Genomic DNA, 21,499 nt, shown 5'->3' on the forward strand with positions numbered 1-21,499 from the left:
GTTCAAGGTTTAATCGATTACGCAAATTATAATGTTAATATCATAACTCCATTTAGATAATAGTATTTGTAATGAAACGACACACACACACACACATGCGCGCATACGTACACATACACCCAATCGAAATATTATTTATATTATGAAATATTTTGTACTTAAATAATTCACGATTTAAGATAACATCGATTGATATTGTATCTTTGAATGTTTTTTCAATATTTTGTTTTTTAATAGAACTCACACACAGGCTCGTAAAGTTTTTTCTTTTCTTTTCCTTTGTTTTTCTTTCTTTTTTCTTCCATAGTCTTCTTATTCAAATTAATTTACGTTGGAATATTGTTTAGTTTTTTTTTATAAACACATCGATCACTTGGTCGGGAAACGTGCCTTCAAAATTGATCGAATATATCGAAGATGACATATATCGACATATGCCTACGCACGCATATACATACACACACACACACACACACACACACGTATTATAGATTATTTTCGTACGTAGAAGGAATTGGCTAGTCGATTTATTTATAATTGTGCCACCTGTTCGTTATTAGTCGGCAGATTAGACGAGTTCGGTGCTAGCGAAATTTCCGTTACACCAACTGAAGTTTGTACAGCTGCTGTTAGTGCACTTTGCAATGGCATACTTTCGCTTACTAATTCGCAGGCAGTATCTGAAACACCAAATTTCTCTGATAACATGGATTTTTTTGATTTATATTTGTCAATTAATACAATTACACACACACATATATATTTTTTTTTTTATTTTTTTTATTTATATACGTGTAGATATACATGGATCTATTTTTATATATACGTATATACGTATAATATTCATTTATATACATACATAAGTATATATAACAATAACGACAACAATGATCATGGTTATATATATATATATATATAAAAAAGGTTTGATATGTTTAATTGATTACTCCAACCGTTTAAAAGATATTCGTATACGAATCCCAATGCTTTCTGATTTCAATAATTTTTTAATAACTTTTTCAAATTTATCTATTAAACTTTTTTTGTAGAGCGTTAAATTTCCTACAAGAATCAGCGCATCTCATTCGATAATAATTATTACTCAATCAGTAACAAAATTCATAAACAAAAATGAAATTTGTCTTAAAATAATCAAACTAAAATCTTCAATATCTTTTAAATAGTGAGGTTTACGAAAAAAACATAAGATACCTTTTTTGTAGAACATTGAATTTCCTACAAAATTTGATTAAAACATTTTTTTGTATAATCAATTAATGAGGARATATGAATTTTTTTCTRTTGGACTGAGAAAAAAATAAAAAACCGCGWTGAGGAGGATCTTCCTATTGAAATTAAGAGCCCATACTGGGTGAGTACTTTCTAAAGGTGCCTAGCAACAAGTTTTTGTGTGTCAGATCCAAAAAAAAAATAAAAGTTTTTTTTTGATTCACCCTAATATATATATATATTAATATAATATTTTAGTTTTCATTTTAATTCAATTATTAAACAATATATATATTTTCCAAACTTATTCTATTATTTTTATCGAGTTGGATTATCTTATTGTTATTTATATAGATTAGAAGAAAATTGAATTTGAATGGTTCGTTATAAGTATATTTATTAATGCGCATAATGTAACTTTGATCAAGTAATTTTAATCTTACAAGATAATACTCGGACAGTATCAAATTGCCTTTCACTTATAAAGTCATTAGAATTTCTAATAAATATTCATGAAATTTCTGATAAAGAGAATGATATAAGATGGAAATCCTCTCTCTCTCTCTCTTTTTCTGTACATGTGAATATAATTATAATAATTTAATTACTATATCGCGTATTATGATTTTGATTGATATATATTTTTAAACGTACGATTTAACATCACCGACTATCGATCCAAATTATTTTTACTCCTCCGTTCTCGATATTTCATTTTTATATTCGACACACACGAGAATGATTAAAAATAAATAATTCATTGTAAGTAGCACAGGGAACTAGACTCGAGATAAGAAGATTAAAAGTGTCGCAACAAAAAAAAGAAAAGGAAAAAAGAAGTATCTAAAAATATAATTTTGGTACGTTGATTGTTATTTAAGTTTCGCGTTAAAACCCTTCAAATTATTTTATTTTTGTTAATCACCGCAAGATATTACGATAATTAATTATACATATTATTATTATTTTTTTTTTTTTAAACGAACTCAACGAGATCTTGATTCGTCCAATAGATTCATTCCTACTCGTCATCGTCGTCATCTTTCTCTTTTCAAAGAAAAATTTCCACATCGGAATTTGAAATGGAATGCATAGAATGCGATCGTAATAATATACGAGCTGACCAAGTAATACATTTAAACTTATGTGTAAATAGTACAAGAGAGACAGAGACAGAGCTATATTCTGTACAGTCTAATTAAAGAGTACCAGTTACAAAGCGTTTTGGCATACTGCCGAGTATTCTCATTATCGTTTTTCTCTCATCATAATTCGTGGCTCGTATGACTAATTTTTGTCTTCCCGTTGTCTTCGCTTTTTCAAATATACACCCATTACGTATATATATTTGTCAAAATTATTATTAATTATTTTTGTCGTAAATAAAATTAAACATCCCTCCTCCACCCCCCACCCCCCCAGCCCTGAAAATATATACGAGAATTCATATTCACGAAATATTAACCGGAAAAAAGTTTGATCGAAGTAAACGAATCGAAAAAAGGGAAAGATTGTGAACTTTGGTAAAGTTTTTGATTAAAAAGAAAAGGAAAAAAAGCGCTAGATTCGTCTCGACGGGTGGGAAGGTGGGAGAGAAAGGGAGGAGGAGGGGGGGAGAAAAACGTGTGGACTATAGCAGTACATAAAAAATAGGTCACGCTTTTATTGACAAAACCGTGCGTCGTCGTAGCGAGGCATTAAGATTATCATTTGTTCTTTTTTTACTTTTATTTTTTTTTTTTTTTTTTTTTTAACGTTTTTAACACAGCGAATACTTAGGATGTTTCGTCGTTACAAAAGTGGATTAATATTGTGAAATATATTTTAAGATATATTTGATTTTTCAAAATTGAAATTAAACGATTTTTACAATTGACTAATTTTGAAAGTGGTGTAAGTCCATTTGCAGTATGTAAATATATATTATTCCAGTAAAATTAGCCTAAAAGTAATGTATTAATAAAATCAAATTGCATATCGATAAATTATAATAGAAACATTGTCAAACTTGATATAATTAATGAATATTTTTCAATTAAACCAATATACAAAAGCTTTAATTTTCTCGGAACAATAGAAAATGGACTTACAACTATTTTCAAAATAAACGATCCATTTAAGTTCACTTATTACACGTATGTATGTATATTATTTATTTCTACACGTGTAAATTGAATTAAATAATAAAAGGAAAATTCGATATATCGTAGACAGGCCGAGAGGTATTATCGTGATGAAACAAATTTGTAGAAGGAGGAGGAAGAGGAGGAGGAGGAAGAGGAGGAGGAGGAAGTGGTGGTAGTGAAGGGTTTATAATTATCCTCGGACAGATTCACATAGGAGAGAGAGAGAGAAGAGAGAGAGAAAGAGAGAGAGAGAGAGAAAAGAGAGAGAAAAGAGAGAGAGAGAGAGAGAGAGAGAGAGAGAGAGAGAGAGAGAGAGAGAGAGCCTCAGAGTTTACTAAAATGTTGTAAACGTCGATGCACTTCGTTAAATTGAACGATCGGAATAATAAAAGGTTAAGTTCGCTGAAGATAGACGATCGATTGACCTAAAATCGTTTTTTATCGTATATTACGATCTCGAATAACGAGAAAGGATGTTGGACAGCGTCGACGCGTCTAATTCGAGATAACGAAATAGAAATAAAAGGTGGAAAATTGAATCGAATCTAATAGAAATCGAGTAATATCAAATTTAAAGTAATTTCGAACAACGAATCGAATAAAATGAAATGAAATGAAATGAAATGCAAAACTAACATATCGTTTACGTTCAATCAAAATTAACCGATAACATTTGTAATATTTTGATAAAGACCAGAAGTGCATATAATAATATATTAAATTATTATTATATATCTTTAATATAAAGATAAGAAGAATGCATATAATTAATGCAAATTTTATTTTTAAATATCGATAATGAAAGCATCTTATTATAATATAACGTGTTGTACGAGAATTTACTTTATACGAAGACAATAGTAGCAATATTTTGAATATTTGACAATATAAACATTTGTACGATTATTTAAAAGTTATACGGGAATCTACTGTAAATTGAACAAAATGACTTTTTTTCATGAAAAAAAAAAAAACAAGATAGAAAAGTAAATGAATGATATTTGATTGAACATAGACGATACATATAATAAGTTCATAGATACTCACATTTCGTAACCGACGAGGTACCGGCACTGCTACCTTGTTTCTTCAAAGTGTTGCTCTTGATGCAAATCTTTCCACGTATATTTTTATCCGGTTGGAAGACAATTATATAAACTTTCGGAGCGTAAAGACATACGAGAGTAACAGACGCGCTTAAACTTATCGCAACGCATAGAGTTGTGATTTGTGTTTCGTGTGCGTTTCCAGTTCCAAAATAAATCGGTACAAAACCGAGCCAGATAATGCAGGTGGTGTACATCGTGAAACCGATGAATTTACTTTCGTTAAAGTTTTCCGGTATTTTGCGGGTTTTAACGGCATAGACGGTAGAAACGAGAATCAATATTGCATTGTAAAGTTGAGAGAATAGAAAGCTCATGTCTTGTATGTTGCACTTCAATATGACTTGTTTGCGATCGGGATAATAATATCGAGTACCCGGTGGTTCGACGACCATCCAGATAAGAGTAAGGACGATCTGAAAGGCTATCAAGGCTGCCGCTATGCAAACTTGCGAGGTTGGGCTGATGTAACGTGGTCTTACGGCCGATCTCGATGCTGCATCGAATATCCTGGCTATTCGATTGGTCTTTGTTAAAAGTGCACCGTAAACCGCGCTAAAACTCACCCCGACACCGAACCTTTGTAATACACAGGTAACCGTGGTCGGCCTTACCAACAATAAAAACGTATTCAAATAACAGACCAAAACACCGGCCAAAAGTACCACGGTCAATTCTCGTCCCGATGCTCGAACCACTGGAGTGTCCCTGTGTTGAAACAGAAGACAAGCCACTGCTAAGGTCGCTGCTATACCCAGACACGAGATCACTGCCGGTGCTATCGCGAAAGCGCTACTCCACTTGATATGCTTCACCGGTAAATTATAGCAACCCCTTTTATCCGCGTGAGGCCACGACCCTGGCCCGCAATCCATGCAGGTGTACTCGTTGTATACAAACTCGTACTCTTCACACTGATCGCACACCCAGCAACAAGTGTCACCCTGTTGCTTCTTTATCATACCTGGCTCGCAGGGTAAAGAACATGCTGAAATTGGTATATCTTTCGTTCCTCGTGCCCAAACCAATTCGTCCGTCTGTATGTCCAACGAGTTGTACCATTTTCCAACCACCTGAAATCTTTTTTATTTTTATTTATTCCATCTCCCTCTCTCTCTCTCTCTCTCTCTCTCTCTCTCTCTCTTTTGATATATGGAATTTATATTATAATAAACCGGATATATTCAATGGAAATTCAATAATGTTAAACACTTAGGTTATTTATTTTCTTTCTTTCTTTCTTTTCAAATAGAAAAATGTTAATTCGCGATTTTACGTTTTATCGGAAATTTATATCCTCTCAGGAAAATGTATTGTATTATTTGAATAAAAAGTAAAATAAGAGAGAAAGAGAGAAAAATAGTCAACGGATACAATGTAAATATTAAAACAAAACCCTTGTACACATATCCGTATATCAAATTATAATAGAAAAAGTTTATTCTATAAAATATGGAAATAAAAAAGCGTTCTCTTTTTTTCTGCTTTTTTTTTTTTCTCTTCGCTATTACGTTCTATTAAAACAAACTCGATTGTTCCTTGGAATATTGCTCGAGGGGTAGCTAACAAACTATAGTAGCTAACTCTGGGGTGCTAGGTGGTAGTTTGTTGTATTTTCTGTTTGGAAGGGAAAGGATGGCTTTATTGGAAATAAAGAAGATATTCTATCTCGTAATTAACTTTCTACAGTGGCTCGAATAAATATCGTCACTGTTGGTACGACGACGCTTTTGTTGAAATATTTGTTTCAACAGTAACCGGGAATGTAATCGTAAATTAATTGATGCTAATCCGATAAAATAGTTGCCAACAGAATGAAACTATAGCAATAGCTTTTATTAAACATAACAAGAATTCGTATTTTGTTAAACGGAAATGGTAAGAGAACAAAATTGAGATTAGATTTAATCAAATGATTCTTCATCGAAACACGAATACGTTAACTTTTCGATATATTTATGATTAATCTATATCTATATAAATGATAATTTTTTTTTCATAAAAAAAATAAAGAAGAAAGAGAAACAATTCCTTGAAAGTTTCAAACGGAAACAATAAGAGAAAGAGAGAGAGAGAGAGAGAGATGGATGATAGCTTTCGTGTCGGTTCGAATGCAAACTTTTACAAAAGTAATTCGAAGAAAGGGAATTAAACGTAGGATCTACGAACGGCACTTCTCATTCCTCGGGAATTTTCACGAATGTTAATTAATTGTAAAGGGAATAAAGGAAGGAACGAACGAAGTTCAACTATAGGAGAAAAACTTTTTTAATTTCTTTTGTTTTTTTTTTCTTTCTTTTTTTTCTTAGAATTTGTTTACTTGCCCGATAGTGATAGCCGTCGTTACCGCTGAGATTCGATTTTCGAAAATTCAGGATCTCGTATCTTGCCAAGCCGTCACCGTGTTCGTCGAATTTCACCTCGCTGCCAGCTGAATCTAGAAAATAACTGAAAATCTGAATACCCTCGAGGCTGGTTGGCTCATGAAATGGCAAGTAATATCGCCAAGTTACACTCCGTGAAGCTGCAACGAATGGGTTTTGAAAGTATATCGGTTGAGAGACGGCTTGTGAAAAGCGGTTATCCTTTTGCGAGTACCTGAAGGCAGCATAGAGATAACTCTCTTTATCACCGTGAAAATTTATTTCAGAATACCTTGAAATTTAGTCATTTCAGTGGAATAATCCATTGCCCACTGTGTTGTTTGTTTCTCCAAATTCAATTGAAATACTTTCCCCTTTATTAGAATCGAATTAATCTAATTGTCAATTTTTCCGGAATGTAAATTAATCACAATCATCTAATTTTTGGAAATTTCAACCTAATGCGTTTAAATTATTACAAACTATTTCGATTACATTATCATACATATTATTTTCTTTTCAAACTTCGCAAACTTTTTGTTACGTTCATTTTTTTCCCCAATATTATTTTTCGATCAGATTATTATTTAAAAAATTTAATCAGAATCGATATTTACTTTAATTATTATGTAATTTTACTAACAGTCGTGTTGAGGTCACCGGTGACCTAGACGGTAATGAATGCGTGTTAATATTCAAATATCTTTTTTTTTTTCAGTTATCATTCATTGAATTATTTTTATTTATTTATTAATTCGTATTTAATATCGCCAGTTAAAAGCGTACAAATATTTTCCAATTTTTTATATTTTTTAATATACGAATATATTTTTTATTCGAACAGTTTGTAATTAGAATTAAATCTATTTTTTTTTTGTTGATCATTCAACTTACAAAAATTAGTTAACGCATATCAGTAGGAATGAATGGATGATTAATCACACGTGAGACAAATGTTCATAAACTGTGAACGTTTAATCATTATTGAGACCTTCAAACGTTTGTTAAGTCGATGACTTTATTGATTCGTAGTATATTTTTTTTTTTGTATAATCAAAGAATGTCCTATATCACTAAACGAATCTAATGCACGTGCAGTGATCTTTGATATTAATCGTAAATGGTAATTGGTAATAAACGCATGATGCACTTGATATCATTAAAGTAATGCGTTCTTTTTTCACGTCATTTTCTTGTCACTTAAAGAAAAAAGATAATAAAAAAAAAAAAGGAGGGAAGAGAGGAAAGAAGGAAAGAACGAACAAAAGAAATAAAATTTCATTTATACCATCCATTAAGAATATTATGACCTGGAAACCTTATCAATTTCGTAGAACTCAGTTTTTTTAATATCTATAGAAAAAGAATGATATTGCGTAAAATGTATATGATTCATAATATCGATCAATATTTTCTCTCGAAACAATGAAAATAAGAATACAATTATAAACGTATAACTGTGCGTTTTTTTCTTTTTTTTTAAAATACACGATTTTATTAAATAATATTCATAGAAAATGATAAAATCAAACACGCGTTACTAAACTCGTTTACGATGTTGAGATTAACAAAAAAAAAAGAATAAAGAAATTGTATGTTTCAGAAAAAAAAAGACAAAAAAAACACACACACACAGAAGATAGATCAGAAACCTGATCGTAGTCTTCTTGGATGGTTCATAAAGTATTCCTTTATATCCGAAAATATCGTGGAGATAGATCTTCTCGTTCGGTGACCTAAATAGACGGACATCGCGTAACGCAATTTCCTCGTTCTATTGTATTACTCGTGAAGCTAATATAATAGAGTGAGCAAGTCACGCTATGGGAGTCAAAGTAAATCGTCGCTTACTAATTAATCGGTGTGAAATGATTGGCTGAATTGCGTGTACGTACTTAGGTCTATATATACTGGGTGTTACAAAATATCGGCCATGATAACTTGAATGTTGCTTTGAGTACGTTAAAATAAGCGTTCTATTCTATCTAGATCTAAAATAATCGAATATTAAAAAAGAGCAAAAGATTTAATGGTTCATTCCCTCTTTTTGTGACAATTGTATCATACTTAAGGGGTTACATGGGTTTGGGACTTTCAAAAAAATTTTTTTTTTAAATTCTACAACTCATCTAGAATATTGTATTGAATTTTGAAGTCGATAGGAGTAGTAGTTTTAAAGATAGAGCCTTGGGAAGTTGCACTCTTTAATGGTTCTTATACCAGCACTCAAATTTTTAAACGCGTTTTTCTCAAAACGCTTTTTCTAAAGTCGGTTGTCAAGATTTCTCGAAAACTATTTAACCGATTTTCGTGAAATTTGCTACACGTCTTCGTGATACTATTGACAAGGACTTGAACGAAGGATTTTTGTTTATTTTTCATAAAATCGAATTTTAAGAAACCAAAATGTGGTGCAAATTGTAGCGAAATTTGAATGTTCTTGCTACAAACGTTGCCAAAAATCCAAATTTTAATTTGTTTCTTTTTCCTTCGTCCAGTTTCTAGTTTTAAGTATTCACTAAAAGACCCTATTTTTTCAACAGAAAAACCACCACCGTTTATAAGTTCTGCTGTCAACGCGAAAACACTTTTTTTCGGTGGGGTCACCGGAAATGACGTCGCAATGGCTGAGTTTAAAATATTTTTTAACCAAAAATTCAGAAAATGTTCTTTAAATATGTATCTTAAATACTATAAAAAGTTTGAATAAGAATTCCATTTTTTATATAGAAAAAAAAATTGTTGAAAATATGCTATTTTTTCCCGGTGTAAACCCATGTAACCCCTTAAATAGAAATAAATATACCCTACAAACATTAAGAAAATCCATTTATGCGAAGGAGATAATATTACTGCTATTGAAGTTTAAATAATAATAGGAATTTTTATGCAAAGCTATCGAGTCGGGAAAGAGAGAAAAGATAGGAAAAAGGGGGGGGGGAGAAAGAGATCAAAGAAAAGTGATTCCGCGGAAAAGGATCGTATTCCCTTTATCACCGAAAGTACCTGCACCGAGACGTGACCTTAATATTTGACTCGACGTGTTCTAGGTTTTGACGATAGCCTAAAAACGCAGCTCGGCGAGGAATAAACGCGGGAGCCATTATCTCTTGCGCATTTCGTGCGATATCGTCGCGTGTATATACGTAAGTGACACGAATCGATAGTTGGTATGTATATCTGCCCACGGATGAGTCCGATCCAATTCGAGATATTCCGTTTAATAATATATGTATATGTATATACCTATATATAATCTTCTTCCGAACCCGCGCATTAAATCAACTAATAAATTATCGAAAAATCACCTAAACCTTGCCAACAATCTCATTTTCTTGTACTGTAAACTATTCCAAGTTTCTTCTATTTTTTTTTTACTGATCATTTCAATCGGATATATTCAAAATTCTATAAATATTAATACTACCCTTTAATTATATAAAAAAAGAGAGAAAAAAGAAAAAGAAAGAAAATGTTCGTTCTTGCGTTAGGCTCCAAATTGGTCAACCAACCCCTTTCACGTGTATTATTGAAAAAAAACAAAAAAATCGACTCGAGAGAAAAATAAAATCCTACGCATATTGATTGTCATAATATCGCGGATAAAATATCTAATTGTTGTTTTCTTCGATCTACTTTTTGTTTTTTTCTTCTTCTTTTTTCACTAAATATTCCAAGCGATTACCGAATTCAATATTGATAAATCCAATTTCCCCCATTAAGCCCAACCACCTATGTATATCTGAGCGTAAAAAAAAAAAAAAGAAAAATATTCGTGTCGTGAATATTTCAATGCGTCGTCGTGACTATCCATCAAAAGTTTTGACCTCGATTAAAATGTTCCTTCTTTGTTTTTTTCTTTTTTTTTTTCAAAATCCAACTTAGTCCTTAACCATACGCCTTTATACCTTAACGATATATCCAACATAAATTCCATTCCTTATGGGGACGATTTCCATTCGCAGATAACTATGTATTTCCTTTTTAACGAGTACTACGTCCAAGGATACGTGATGATCGATTAGTATTGCGGAACGAACGTTTGTTTCTTTTTTTAAAACACGCGATCGATCGATCCATCTTACGAAGCAAGTGTTACCAGTAATTTTGTCGACAAATATCTATCCGTTGTTATATCGAATAAATTATTACAGTCATTTGTTATTATTATTATTATCATGTTGTAAATTGCGCAAATTCAATTTAACCCTCTATGTTAAATAGATATAAAATCAAATAATAATAATAATAATAATATAAAAATATTGAGCTTACCTACGAAGGAAACGTTCAAAAGGTAATCCCTGTAGAATGCACCGCGATCGTAATTGGTCATCGCTGGACATAATCCTTGATTCTCACCGCAAAGATCACGTTGAAGATTGTGAAGGGCAATTCCAAACGCGTAAACGGCATCAACGACGAATTGCACTTTAGATTCTTGTTCGTATCCCCTGCTAGTTGTCAATCTAAGTTCGGGATTGCAAATTTTTCTAAAACCATTGGTCGGTGGTATCGTAGTATGGACAATTGGATTTTGCGTTTTGGTGTTTTCATTTAAAACGCAACCGAAAACTTCTTCCCAATACTCGTTGAACCATGGATTCCTGTAATTGTTTTCCGGCGTCAAGGACGCCATGTACTCGTCGAATTCTGGAATATTTTTCGATTGGAGTTCGACCGTAATAGCACCTTCCGCCTCGTCTTCCAATCCTTCGACCAATTTCAATTGTCTGCCCCAACCATCGCTGGCCAACCATTGAAACGGTTGACTTAAATTCGATCTTCTCGTTGCTTCGAGAATTCCTCGGGCGTCTTCGGCACGGGTGAAAAGTACGACAGCTCTCGCGTTAGATTTTTTGATTAATCTTTGAATAATATCGTCGAATATTTGATCGTTAGCTGCGCTTGGTACTTTAACTGCAGCCGCTATGCAAACGTTTCTTTCAATCGCTTCGCGAGTGAACACTTCGATCCCATGTTCCCCATAACTACCCTCAGAATAAACGGTCGACACGTAAGACCAGTTAGCGCTTTTCACGACATCGACCAATGCGATCGATTGGAATGTATCCGGTGGTACTGTCCTTGCAAAGTAATCAAACCTGTACAAATGTAAGACAATTATGTATTATGTATATATATATATATATTCCATTTCTTTTCTAAAAAAAAAGATGAACAAAAAGGAAGAGTAAAAGAAGAAGATAAAAATAAAAATACTAAAGCCCCTTTCCCGAGAGAATAGAAATAAAATATATCATCTTAATGATCAGCACGTGTTGTGAAGTATATTGACGATCCACACGCAATTCTGTTCGATGTCTCGAGGGTCGACATCGAAGTATCTCCGAAGAAATAGAGAAAAAGAGAAAAGCAAGGTGGGGGGTGGTTCTAAGGTCCATGATCGAACCCTTGGGACAAATTGGGTTACACAGGATACGGATAGAACCTAGTAGATATATTCCTATCAATCGATATATACCATCACCATCAACGACGACGACGACGATACTCTCGCTTTCCAAGAAAAAAGAAAAAAAAAGGAAAAAAAATGGGGGAGTCTCGTTTGTAAGAACGCAAGTTAGCAAGCAATTTCGTGATTCTAACAGGGATGAAGAGACCTTTCCTGGATATAATATCTCTCTCTCTTTCTATATTTTCCCTTTTTTTTCCTTCGTCAGGAGTAACGACATTAGAAACGTTTTCTTTTTTTTTTTTCCTTTTCTTTTCTTTTCTTTCTTTCTTTCTTTTTGCTGACGAGGTCGCTTATTAGACTTGAAAATGTCTCCTTTATTCTATCATATTTTATGAATCGCAAAAATGATTACTTTAAGTATATTATAAAAAAGAAAGTAATAATAATAATAATAGTGATAAATTAGATGGAATAAATGATAAGATAAATGATAAAAGTGTATTAGAATAAAAGTAAATTAAAAGGGATAAAAGAAATGATGATCTAAATGAGGTGCGAAATCTTCATTTTTTTTTTTTACACATAGACATAGAGAAACATACACATAGGATACACGTGAATTCATTTTCGTTGGACTATTGTAAATGTTGGTTGGGGTTTAATGAAAATATTCTTTCTTTTCTTTCTTATACTGCTTAAAGTAGTATTTAATATTACTATAATAGTAACGTATATATATAAATATTCGTTTGGAGACAAAAACCGGTTGGAGTACAAATGGAAAAGTTGGGAATAAAGCTTTTCCAAGGAATAACTAATGAAACCGAAAGCAATATGAACCTTACAAAAGCACCCCATTCTTTCCTAAGCTTTCCTTACCAATGAAAATGACAACAAAATAATATGTTCCAATTGGGTACAAAGCATAAAAGTAAAAAAGAGGATAACCGAACTGCGATATGCAGTTATTGTTACTTCTATTGTTCATTAGCCCATACAAAAATACAATCCTGTCATTTAAATGTAAAAGCAAAATCGAAGAAAATTGATGAAAATGTTGGATACAAATTTTGATTAGATATTTATCACGATCAAATGAGTTTTCAAACTTAAAACTTGAACGAAACATTAAAATGCAAGTTCTTTGATTTATTACGTAGCTTTCTTTCTGACCCTTTGCCAAGATCTTTTCAAAGGATACTACCTCGACGTTAACACGAGTTCTTCTCTCAGAAGAAACTTCGTGTGAACGCTTGACGCTTTACGCAAACCTTGAAGAAAGTAATTTTAGTTATGCAATAGTAATAGTAGCTCTCTCTCTCTCTCGCTCCTTCTATTTGAAATTGCCAACGAAACAACGTAACTGTTCGTAATTAGTTGGAGAGTTTATATCGATTTTTATTTTTTACTTTTTTTTTATTTCTTTTTTTTCCCATTTCTAAAAATGACCACAGGAAATTCGTCGTTATATTATTCCGAAAATAGAAAAATGAAAATTGTATAATTTTAAGATTACTTTAAAATATTTTTAAACTATCGTTTCCAATATACATATACGTAATTAGTATTAAAATCTATAGGTTGGTTTGCGTTCATCCATTTTCCCCTGTCCCAACGAAACGATTTCAAATGAATTTGTCTCAACAGAGTCGGATGTTGATGATGAATAAGAAAAAAGACAAATTTCTGTTCCTCGTAGAAAGCATTTGATCAGTAATAATTAATCATTTGAACAGGCACACATTAATAATAATCTGTAATCGTAATATTAACCCCATGTAGTATATTATAGAACACGAGACTCGTGATATGTTACGTGGATTCAAGTAACACGAGTCTCGTTATTACGTGATTTATTTCTAGGTCAACAAAATAATTTTATTTTCCCTTGGATACAAATTACTATTAACAACAATATAATTTAAAGGTCTCGAAAAATGAACACTTTTCATGTTACCAATTTGATGATATTGAAAATATTATAGTACCGTTACCGTATACATGTGAGCAACTTTGTCACGCACTCTCGTGATTTTAAAACATAGTGCAAATAGGGTTGAAGTGTATATACAAAATGAAAATAATACATATATATATATATATAAGGAAATAAAATGAAACAAACCTTGTTTTGTCGCTAAGAGCTTTGGCCGTGGATGCCGGTGATATTTGCGGTATGTGAAATAGGCGCAACAGATTGGCTACCTGAAGTGACACGGAACTGTACGATCCACCGATGACACCAAAGATCGGACCAGCACTTGCAGTTTTCTTAACTCTCGGTGTTGATTTGTCAGCACACTCTAACACGCTTATATCCAAATTTGAAAGTGATGCGCGAACGAAGTGTAGACTCTGATTGAGAGCATAGGTGTCCCTTCCACAAGTGTCCAGGATGTGTACACCCAACATGATGTCCGGCAATATCCTGCTCTCCCTGTTGATTTGATCGACCGCAAAAAGCATTGCCTCGAGCCTTTGGACCCCGCGATTGTAGACGTTAGGTCCGCACGCGGAACTACCTTTCTCGTGAACGGGAAATAATCCACCTAGGACGATATCGCCCGGTATCAAAACGGATTCCCTTTCGCTGTGTAGTCGAGAATCACTGATGGATGTTAACTGTTGAAGCGTCATCAGCAGGATCACAGTGCTTAACAAGGAACGTCTCATTTTGATCAGGAAAATCAAAGCTAACGTTAAGCTTTAATTTCTTTTTTTTTTTTTTCTCTCTCTTCCTACTCCCATACAGATCGCATCTTTTTTATTCTCTCTTTCTCTCTGTGCTTTTTTTTCTTTTGCGTGTGCGCGTGCGTATACGTGTATGTGTGTGCATCAATTAGTCCTTTCTTTCGAATCGATTCTTTTTTTTTTTCTATATTCCTTGATTTTCTTTTAATAATTTAATTTTCTTATCTTTCTCGTTAAACGGGGTTCTTTATCGTTGCTTTCAACTTTTTTAGGCTTTTCGTATGTTTTACATACTCTTTTTTTCTTTTTTTTTCTTCTTCCTTTCTGATCGAATAAAATAATCAACTAAGGTTTTCGTGACTTCAAAGACACTTGACGTTTACAAATATATATATATGTATATATTCTTTTCGTTTTGAAACGAAGTTTATATTCGCGTATTATTCCATAAATATTTTCTTATTCGTTTGCAAACCTTCAAACGTTTTTTTGTATCCTTTTTTTTTTACAGAAAAAGATTACAATTTAATGACGAACCTTCCACTTCTTTTTCATAATATAAATAAATGAATACAAATTGTGTTATATTAAATATCGATGATGATGATGATGATGATGATGATGATAGATCGAGATCGAGATCGGTAAACAGGTTATTTCGGAAGCTTCGAATACGATCTATCCTGTGAGGCCTATTTAGGTCGTGGATGCATTAGCTATTTCCAAGTTTCCAATCAAAGCCCGGAAGTTGTCTGCAAAATTATTCATCCAAAAGCCGGATATGCGGTGCCGATACGTTCAACGAGTAGAACGAAGAACGGAGAAGAGAGAAAACGTTATTACCTTGCCGAACATTTCTCTTCGAAGCATCAATTTCGCGAAACAGAATTGGTTTATGTACCCCCCCCCCAATCTCATCATATAATATTCATGTTTAATTGATAAAATCTATTTACCAAATTTCTTCGATTTGAAATCCCGAAGAATAATCTTGATTCTTATGCAAACTATTTAACCCCCCCGTTTAAAACTAACCGAATAAATTTTCTGTACAATTTACTTTTCCGTTTTTTTAATGATACAAAAATGAACAATACGATATAAGTATAATTTGTTGTCATTTCTTCTATTTCATTGAAGAAAATGTCGACTTAATAATGCATTTGAGATCTTTCCTTTAGGATCCTCGTATACTTCGTACGAAACCGGACGTCTAATTTGCAAGCAACCTCGGCATTTCCGTCGTCACCGGAACTTTGTCTTTTTCTTCTTCTTTCTTCTTTCTTAAGGAAGAATCGAAAGAAAAGAACCCTCTGTCTCTTTCTTTCCTTTACTTCGCGAAACCCTCCTAGTAGTTTTCAACGGAATCAAATCTTTTTTTTTCGGAGAAGAGCGTCGAACTTTTTATCCAAAGTCAGGTCTCAGCTCCCCGCCCCACCCCATCCCACCCCACCTCGTCTATATCGTACGGTTCCTTTACGATTCTTCAAGAAAATGTGTTTCTCTTGAGTTTAGTTTCCTTTCAAACTTTTCTTTTCCTTTTTCTCTTTTTCTTTTTTTTCTTTCCTTTTTTCTACCTCTTTATATACAACATACATAAATAGTACCTAAATATATATACGTCTACGTACGTGTGTGTATACGTGTATATATATATATATATATCGATGAAAAAGTGTTGCTTTCTCGGGTAACACCGACCCGTTTTCTTTGACGCAAAACTCGTAACAGCGAAGTGGCGTTCTCTTCTTTGCTTCACTTCCTCTATTACTCTTTCACTATCTCCTATCTATCCCTTTCTTTTGCCCCCCTTTTTTCCCCCCTTTTTACCCCCAACTTTTTTATCTTCCACACCTCTCTCTCTCTCTCCTCCACCACGCTGCAATGGATTCGGATTTCCACGATACGCTTTCAGCACTTCCTATTTTAGCGTACTTTCCTCCACCTTCGAATCCTCCTGCCCCCACGGATTCCACCTCGTCCTCCCCCCCTCGCGTACCCCCTCATCGCACAAATTTCACTTTTAACTCCGAACCCTAATCTATTCTCGTTTCAACGAGGAAATACCAACATCGAAAAAGCCTCTTTCTACCCCTTACCCCTTTCCTCCTCCCCCTTCTCCTAGTACCCACTCCCACCTCCTTAATGTAATCCTCGGTCACTGCAAAATTCTTTTTCAACTTCGTCTTTCACTCTTTTTCTATTTTGATCTTTTTATTTTTCTTTTTTCTCTCTTTGCTTTATTCGTTTTCTTTCTTCCCTTTTCCTATTTCTATTTTTCTAGTTATCACACGACCCCTTGAAAACGGGCGACACTTTACTAAATGAGTTCTAATTCGTGTCACGCTAGCTGGGATCCTTCAAAACTTGGATTTGACTCGTTTAACATACTACTCGAGCCCACTACTCTTCGTACTGCTCAGCTCGTAAATCTTCAAAACGAAATACAAGCTACGCGATTTAGTACCAGGTTATATAGTTGACATTTTTTCTCAGAGTAAGTAGTACTGGTTGTGCTTCTGTTCTACGAAAATGTTCCCCTTTCTACCATTTTTTTTTTGTTCTCTCTCTCTTTTTCTTTTTTCTTCTTCTTCTTTTTCTTCTATGGTTGATGAAAGAATTAATATTCGCTCCAACGATTATTATTCGACTAGGAAGAAAGTTTTTTCTAATTGCAGCAACGATTTCTCTACGACGATATAATATTAAATAATAATAATAATAATAATAATAATAATTTGTTGCTATTGAAATAAGTTATTAAATGTTTTCGAATAAATTTCGAACAAATCGATCCTCGTATCCTTGATCGAAGGTAAACTCGTAGGAGAATAAAGAGAAGTGTCCCAGAATGGGTTCGGTGATGCGAGAACGAGACAAGACAACTAGGATCGATAACCGTTGATCCGTTTCCTCTACGATGCTCGCAAATCGATGTTATCCTGTCGAGATATTTCTTCCTTGGTCTCGTTCTCATCCTTCGTATTTCCGGTTAGTCCTTAAAACCAATAGAAGTACGTCCACCCTCCCCCCTCCCACAAGTGTAACACAAATTTTTCTCTTTTTATTATTTTATTTTAACTTATTTTTATTCTTATCGTGTTGTTTTCTTTTCTGGTTGAGACAGAAAAATGTCGTCAATTAAATATATATATATCGAATAACGTATGCGTGTATAATAATAAATGATCCGTGTCGCGTCTACATATTTTCGTCTCTACCCTTTTTTCTGTGTTTTTTTCTATTTATTTCTGTCTATTTTTTCTCTCTCCTCTTCTCTCTCTCTCTTTTACACACACATACACACACAACACACTTCTAACGTATCCTTGGTCCAATCACGAGAGATAAATGTCGAGTATCAAGTGTCCTGACACACATTCTTCTTAAACGTTGATGATATTTCTTCTTTCTCTTTATTTTCGTTTTTCTTTTTTTTCTATCTTGCTCTATTTTTCTTTTTTGGGTGTTTTTTTTTTCTATTCTTTTCTCTCTCTCTCTCTCTGTTTTTCTCTGTGTGTGTTATCTGTGAAGAAGGATCTGTGTTTCAACAAAAACAAATCAATCAATATCTCTTCACGATGCTTCTTGACCTCCTCCTCCTCCTCCCCCTCCTCCTCCTCCTACTGTTCGTGGTGGTGGTCCACTAGCAACTTGTTATTTTCTCACGCAAGGTGAAAAAAATTCTTTCAAATCTTCTCCCTCTCTCTCTCTCTTTCTCTTTTTCCCTTCTTCTTCTTCTTGTACTTCTATCTTCTTCTTCCTACTCTTTCTATTCTAAGAAAGAGGAAGAAGAGAAATGGGAGAGAACGATGAGAAAATGAGAGAAAAAGAGAACGAAACTTTTTATTTTTTTTTTTTTTTTCTCTCTCTTTCCCCGAAGGATAAAAGTCTCACGTCCGTATCAGCGGCCGTTCTTCAATCCGCTAAATTACCAGCTAAAGATTTAACCTCGAGAATCTTGATTCTCCTAACTGCGATTTTTTATTCCGAACAAAAGTAAGAAACAGAGAGAGAGAGAGAGAAAGAGAAAGAGATAAACAAGAGAGAAAAGAGAAGGCAACAAATAATTTTTATTATAATAAAATATAATTAAAAAAAATTAGATAAAATTATTATAGTAATATAATATATAATTTCTTACATATATATACATATTTTAATTGAGAATTAATAATATATAAATTAATTATATAATAATAAGAATTAAATATAAATTATATAAATATAAAAAGAAAATAATTAACCTGACACAACCAATGTGTTCATTAATAACTTATGAACAAACGCACAAACGCGTTTATCAACTTCGAAATTATCTAGAAACACCAACTTCGAGATACCCTATTTATTTATATTTCCATACGTTTATATTAAGAAGGTGAGAAAATATCGCGTTGCAAGGCGTGATGAGAGTGAATAAAAGTTCGAAGGTCGTTCTGGAAAAAGGAACGAGACCAAAAGAGAAAGAAAGAAAAAAAGAAAGAAAGAAGGAGGGTGCTGGTGATAGACACACAAACACAAATTTGAAAACCTAGCACGTTACACTGTGAGATCCTCTCTCTCTCTCTCTCTCTCTCTCTCCCTCTCCCTCTCTCTCTCTCTCTCTCTCTCTCTCTCTCCCTCTCCCTCTCACTTTCTCTTTACCAAGCTACTCTTAAGTTTCTTTTCTAGGAAACACCGTTTAACATCAACCCTCGATTTTCTTTTGCTGCAACCTCGCACCCTCTCTCTTTTTCTTGCAAGGGTGGACGTTCAAAGACTCGGCCACGAAAATCGCTGACTGACCTAAATAACGCGTTTCCTTTTCATCCATACCTCTCTCTCTCTCTCACACACACACACACACACACACACACACATATACACTCTTTCTCTATTTTTCTTCTCTTTCAATCGTACATGTCAAAGGTGTATAATAATAATATCTGTTACCTCTAAACTAATCATTAAACACGCACGAAAGAAATCACATACGTTCAATGAAAAATTCAATGAAAAATGTATCGTCGAACTAACACACCGCACGCATGCACGCATGCACTTACGCACGCATACAGATATTCGAAGTTAACCGTGATTTACTTTACATTCTTTCCCTCCCTCCCTCCCTCCCTCCCTCTCTCTCTCTCTCTCTCTCTCTCTCTCTCTCTCTTTCTTTCTTTTTCTATCCCTTTCTTTCTCTCTTTCTCTACGTGTTTATCTATCTATATCTATCTATCTATTTTACTCCAAAAAATGAAAGTCGAAATAACGAGCCTCCGACGATAGCACGTTGGAATATGATACGTATCGAATCGATAATCTCGACGATGCTTGCGCGAGGAGATGACTCGATGCTCGGAAAAACAAGTTACTCTCTCTCACTCTCTTTATATATATATATATATATATATATATATATATCTTTATATCTAGCTTGCTTGCTTGCTTGCTCTCTCTCTCTCTCTCTCTCTCTCTCTCTCTGTCTCTCCCTTTTTCTCTCCTTCCCCGTGTTGTGTGTTTACCAAGCAAACCGTCGCGAAAGAAAATTGCGCGATTGCCGTGCAACTGCAGCTGCTGCCTCAGCGAAGAAGATCATCATCATCCCTCTTTTCTTCTCATCCCTTTCTCGTAGGCGTTGTGGACTCGCGAATGATAATCGTCGAGAGATGTAATCGTAAATCGCGAATTAAATAAAAATCGACTTTTCAAATGACGACAGTCAGAGTGAGAGACAAACAAACAATTAAAAAATTAAACAAACGTTAATATCTTCTCCCGATAGGGTGTCGCGTTAATTATTATTATTATTATTAATATTATTATTAATATCCTCCCTCCCTCTTCCACTCTCTCTCTCTCTCTTTCTCTCTCTCTCTCTGTTTTTCTCTCTTCCTTAAATTTCGTTGAGTTTATCAGTCCTGGTCTCCTCCTAAACGGCGACAGTAGAGAACAGGGTGGTAGTTCGGTGAGGCTCATCGAGGTGCGTCCATCGTGAAGTTTCATCCCCCGTTATTTCGACGAGCCGTCGTCCTCGAAAATTGTCGACAGGACGAACCAAAGGATCCTCCTTCTCCTTGTTTGGAAACATCGCCGTTCGGGGAAAAATCTGCGGACAAGTCAACGACGATCTCCAAGTTGCCGCCACAGCACGACTGGCCGGCCGGCCTTTCCTACCCTCTTGCCCCTTTTACATCCCCCACTACTTTCCCTACCCTATCACCCACCCTCTCTCTCTCTCTCTCTCTCTCTCTCGCGCACTCTTTGGTTCGTCCTATATCGCAATACCAAGCTCACTCTCGCGCCACTGTTTCGCGCTTCTATCTATCCCCACCCCATTCTCTGGAGCTACTCTCTACGCCCTCCCCCACTTCCACCCCTGCTCCCCCCTGCTCCCCCCCTATTCCCACCATCACTAGTATAGCATCACTTCCAAGAACCAGTGCCACCCCCCACCCTATATACGTATATGTAGCTTGCACATTCTCACGAACGATAGGTTAAACGCCGTGACGTGCCTCTCACCGTCGAAGAAGAACCCTTCCTTCCCTCCCTCTTCCCTCCCTCTCCCCCCCCCCCCCC

At 34.3% G+C, this 21,499-nt stretch overlaps 1 protein-coding gene across 2 annotated transcripts; it reads right to left on the reverse strand.

Annotated features, from left to right (window-relative positions):
• Positions 1-347: 347 nt before the first annotated feature.
• Positions 348-21,092, reverse strand: LOC106789378 (metabotropic glutamate receptor). 2 transcript variants are annotated; one of them, XM_014753531.1, is made up of 6 exons: positions 20,443-21,092; positions 14,370-18,475; positions 11,101-11,930; positions 6,787-6,899; positions 4,404-5,535; positions 348-680 (listed from the first exon to the last, which is right to left on the reverse strand). In XM_014753531.1, the coding sequence occupies exons 2-6, from the start codon at positions 14,915-14,917 to the stop codon at positions 532-534; spliced, it is 2,772 nt and encodes a 923-aa protein (XP_014609017.1). In that variant the 5' UTR covers positions 14,918-18,475; positions 20,443-21,092; the 3' UTR covers positions 348-531. The 2 variants fall into 2 exon arrangements, with proteins under 2 accessions (XP_014609017.1, XP_014609016.1); XM_014753530.1 differs by having other exon boundaries at positions 14,370-18,707.
• Between the last annotated feature and the right edge of the window lie 407 nt (positions 21,093-21,499).

This window comes from Polistes canadensis, unplaced genomic scaffold (assembly GCF_001313835.1).
Source record: "Polistes canadensis isolate GaletaPanama2010 unplaced genomic scaffold, ASM131383v1 scaffold_181, whole genome shotgun sequence".
Taxonomy (NCBI): domain Eukaryota; kingdom Metazoa; phylum Arthropoda; class Insecta; order Hymenoptera; family Vespidae; genus Polistes; species Polistes canadensis.

Coding starts and splice junctions, on each gene's coding strand:
- LOC106789378 (XM_014753531.1), bottom strand. CDS start 14,917: ATGAGACGTTCCTTGTTAAGCACTGTGATCCTGCTGATGACGCTTCAA. Junction 6,900..11,100: donor TTTGAACGTTTCCTTCGTAG/GTAAGCTCAATA, acceptor GTTATTTTCTAG/ATTCAGCTGGCAGCGAGGTG. Junction 5,536..6,786: donor ACGACGGCTATCACTATCGG/GCAAGTAAACAA, acceptor AAAAGATTTCAG/GTGGTTGGAAAATGGTACAA.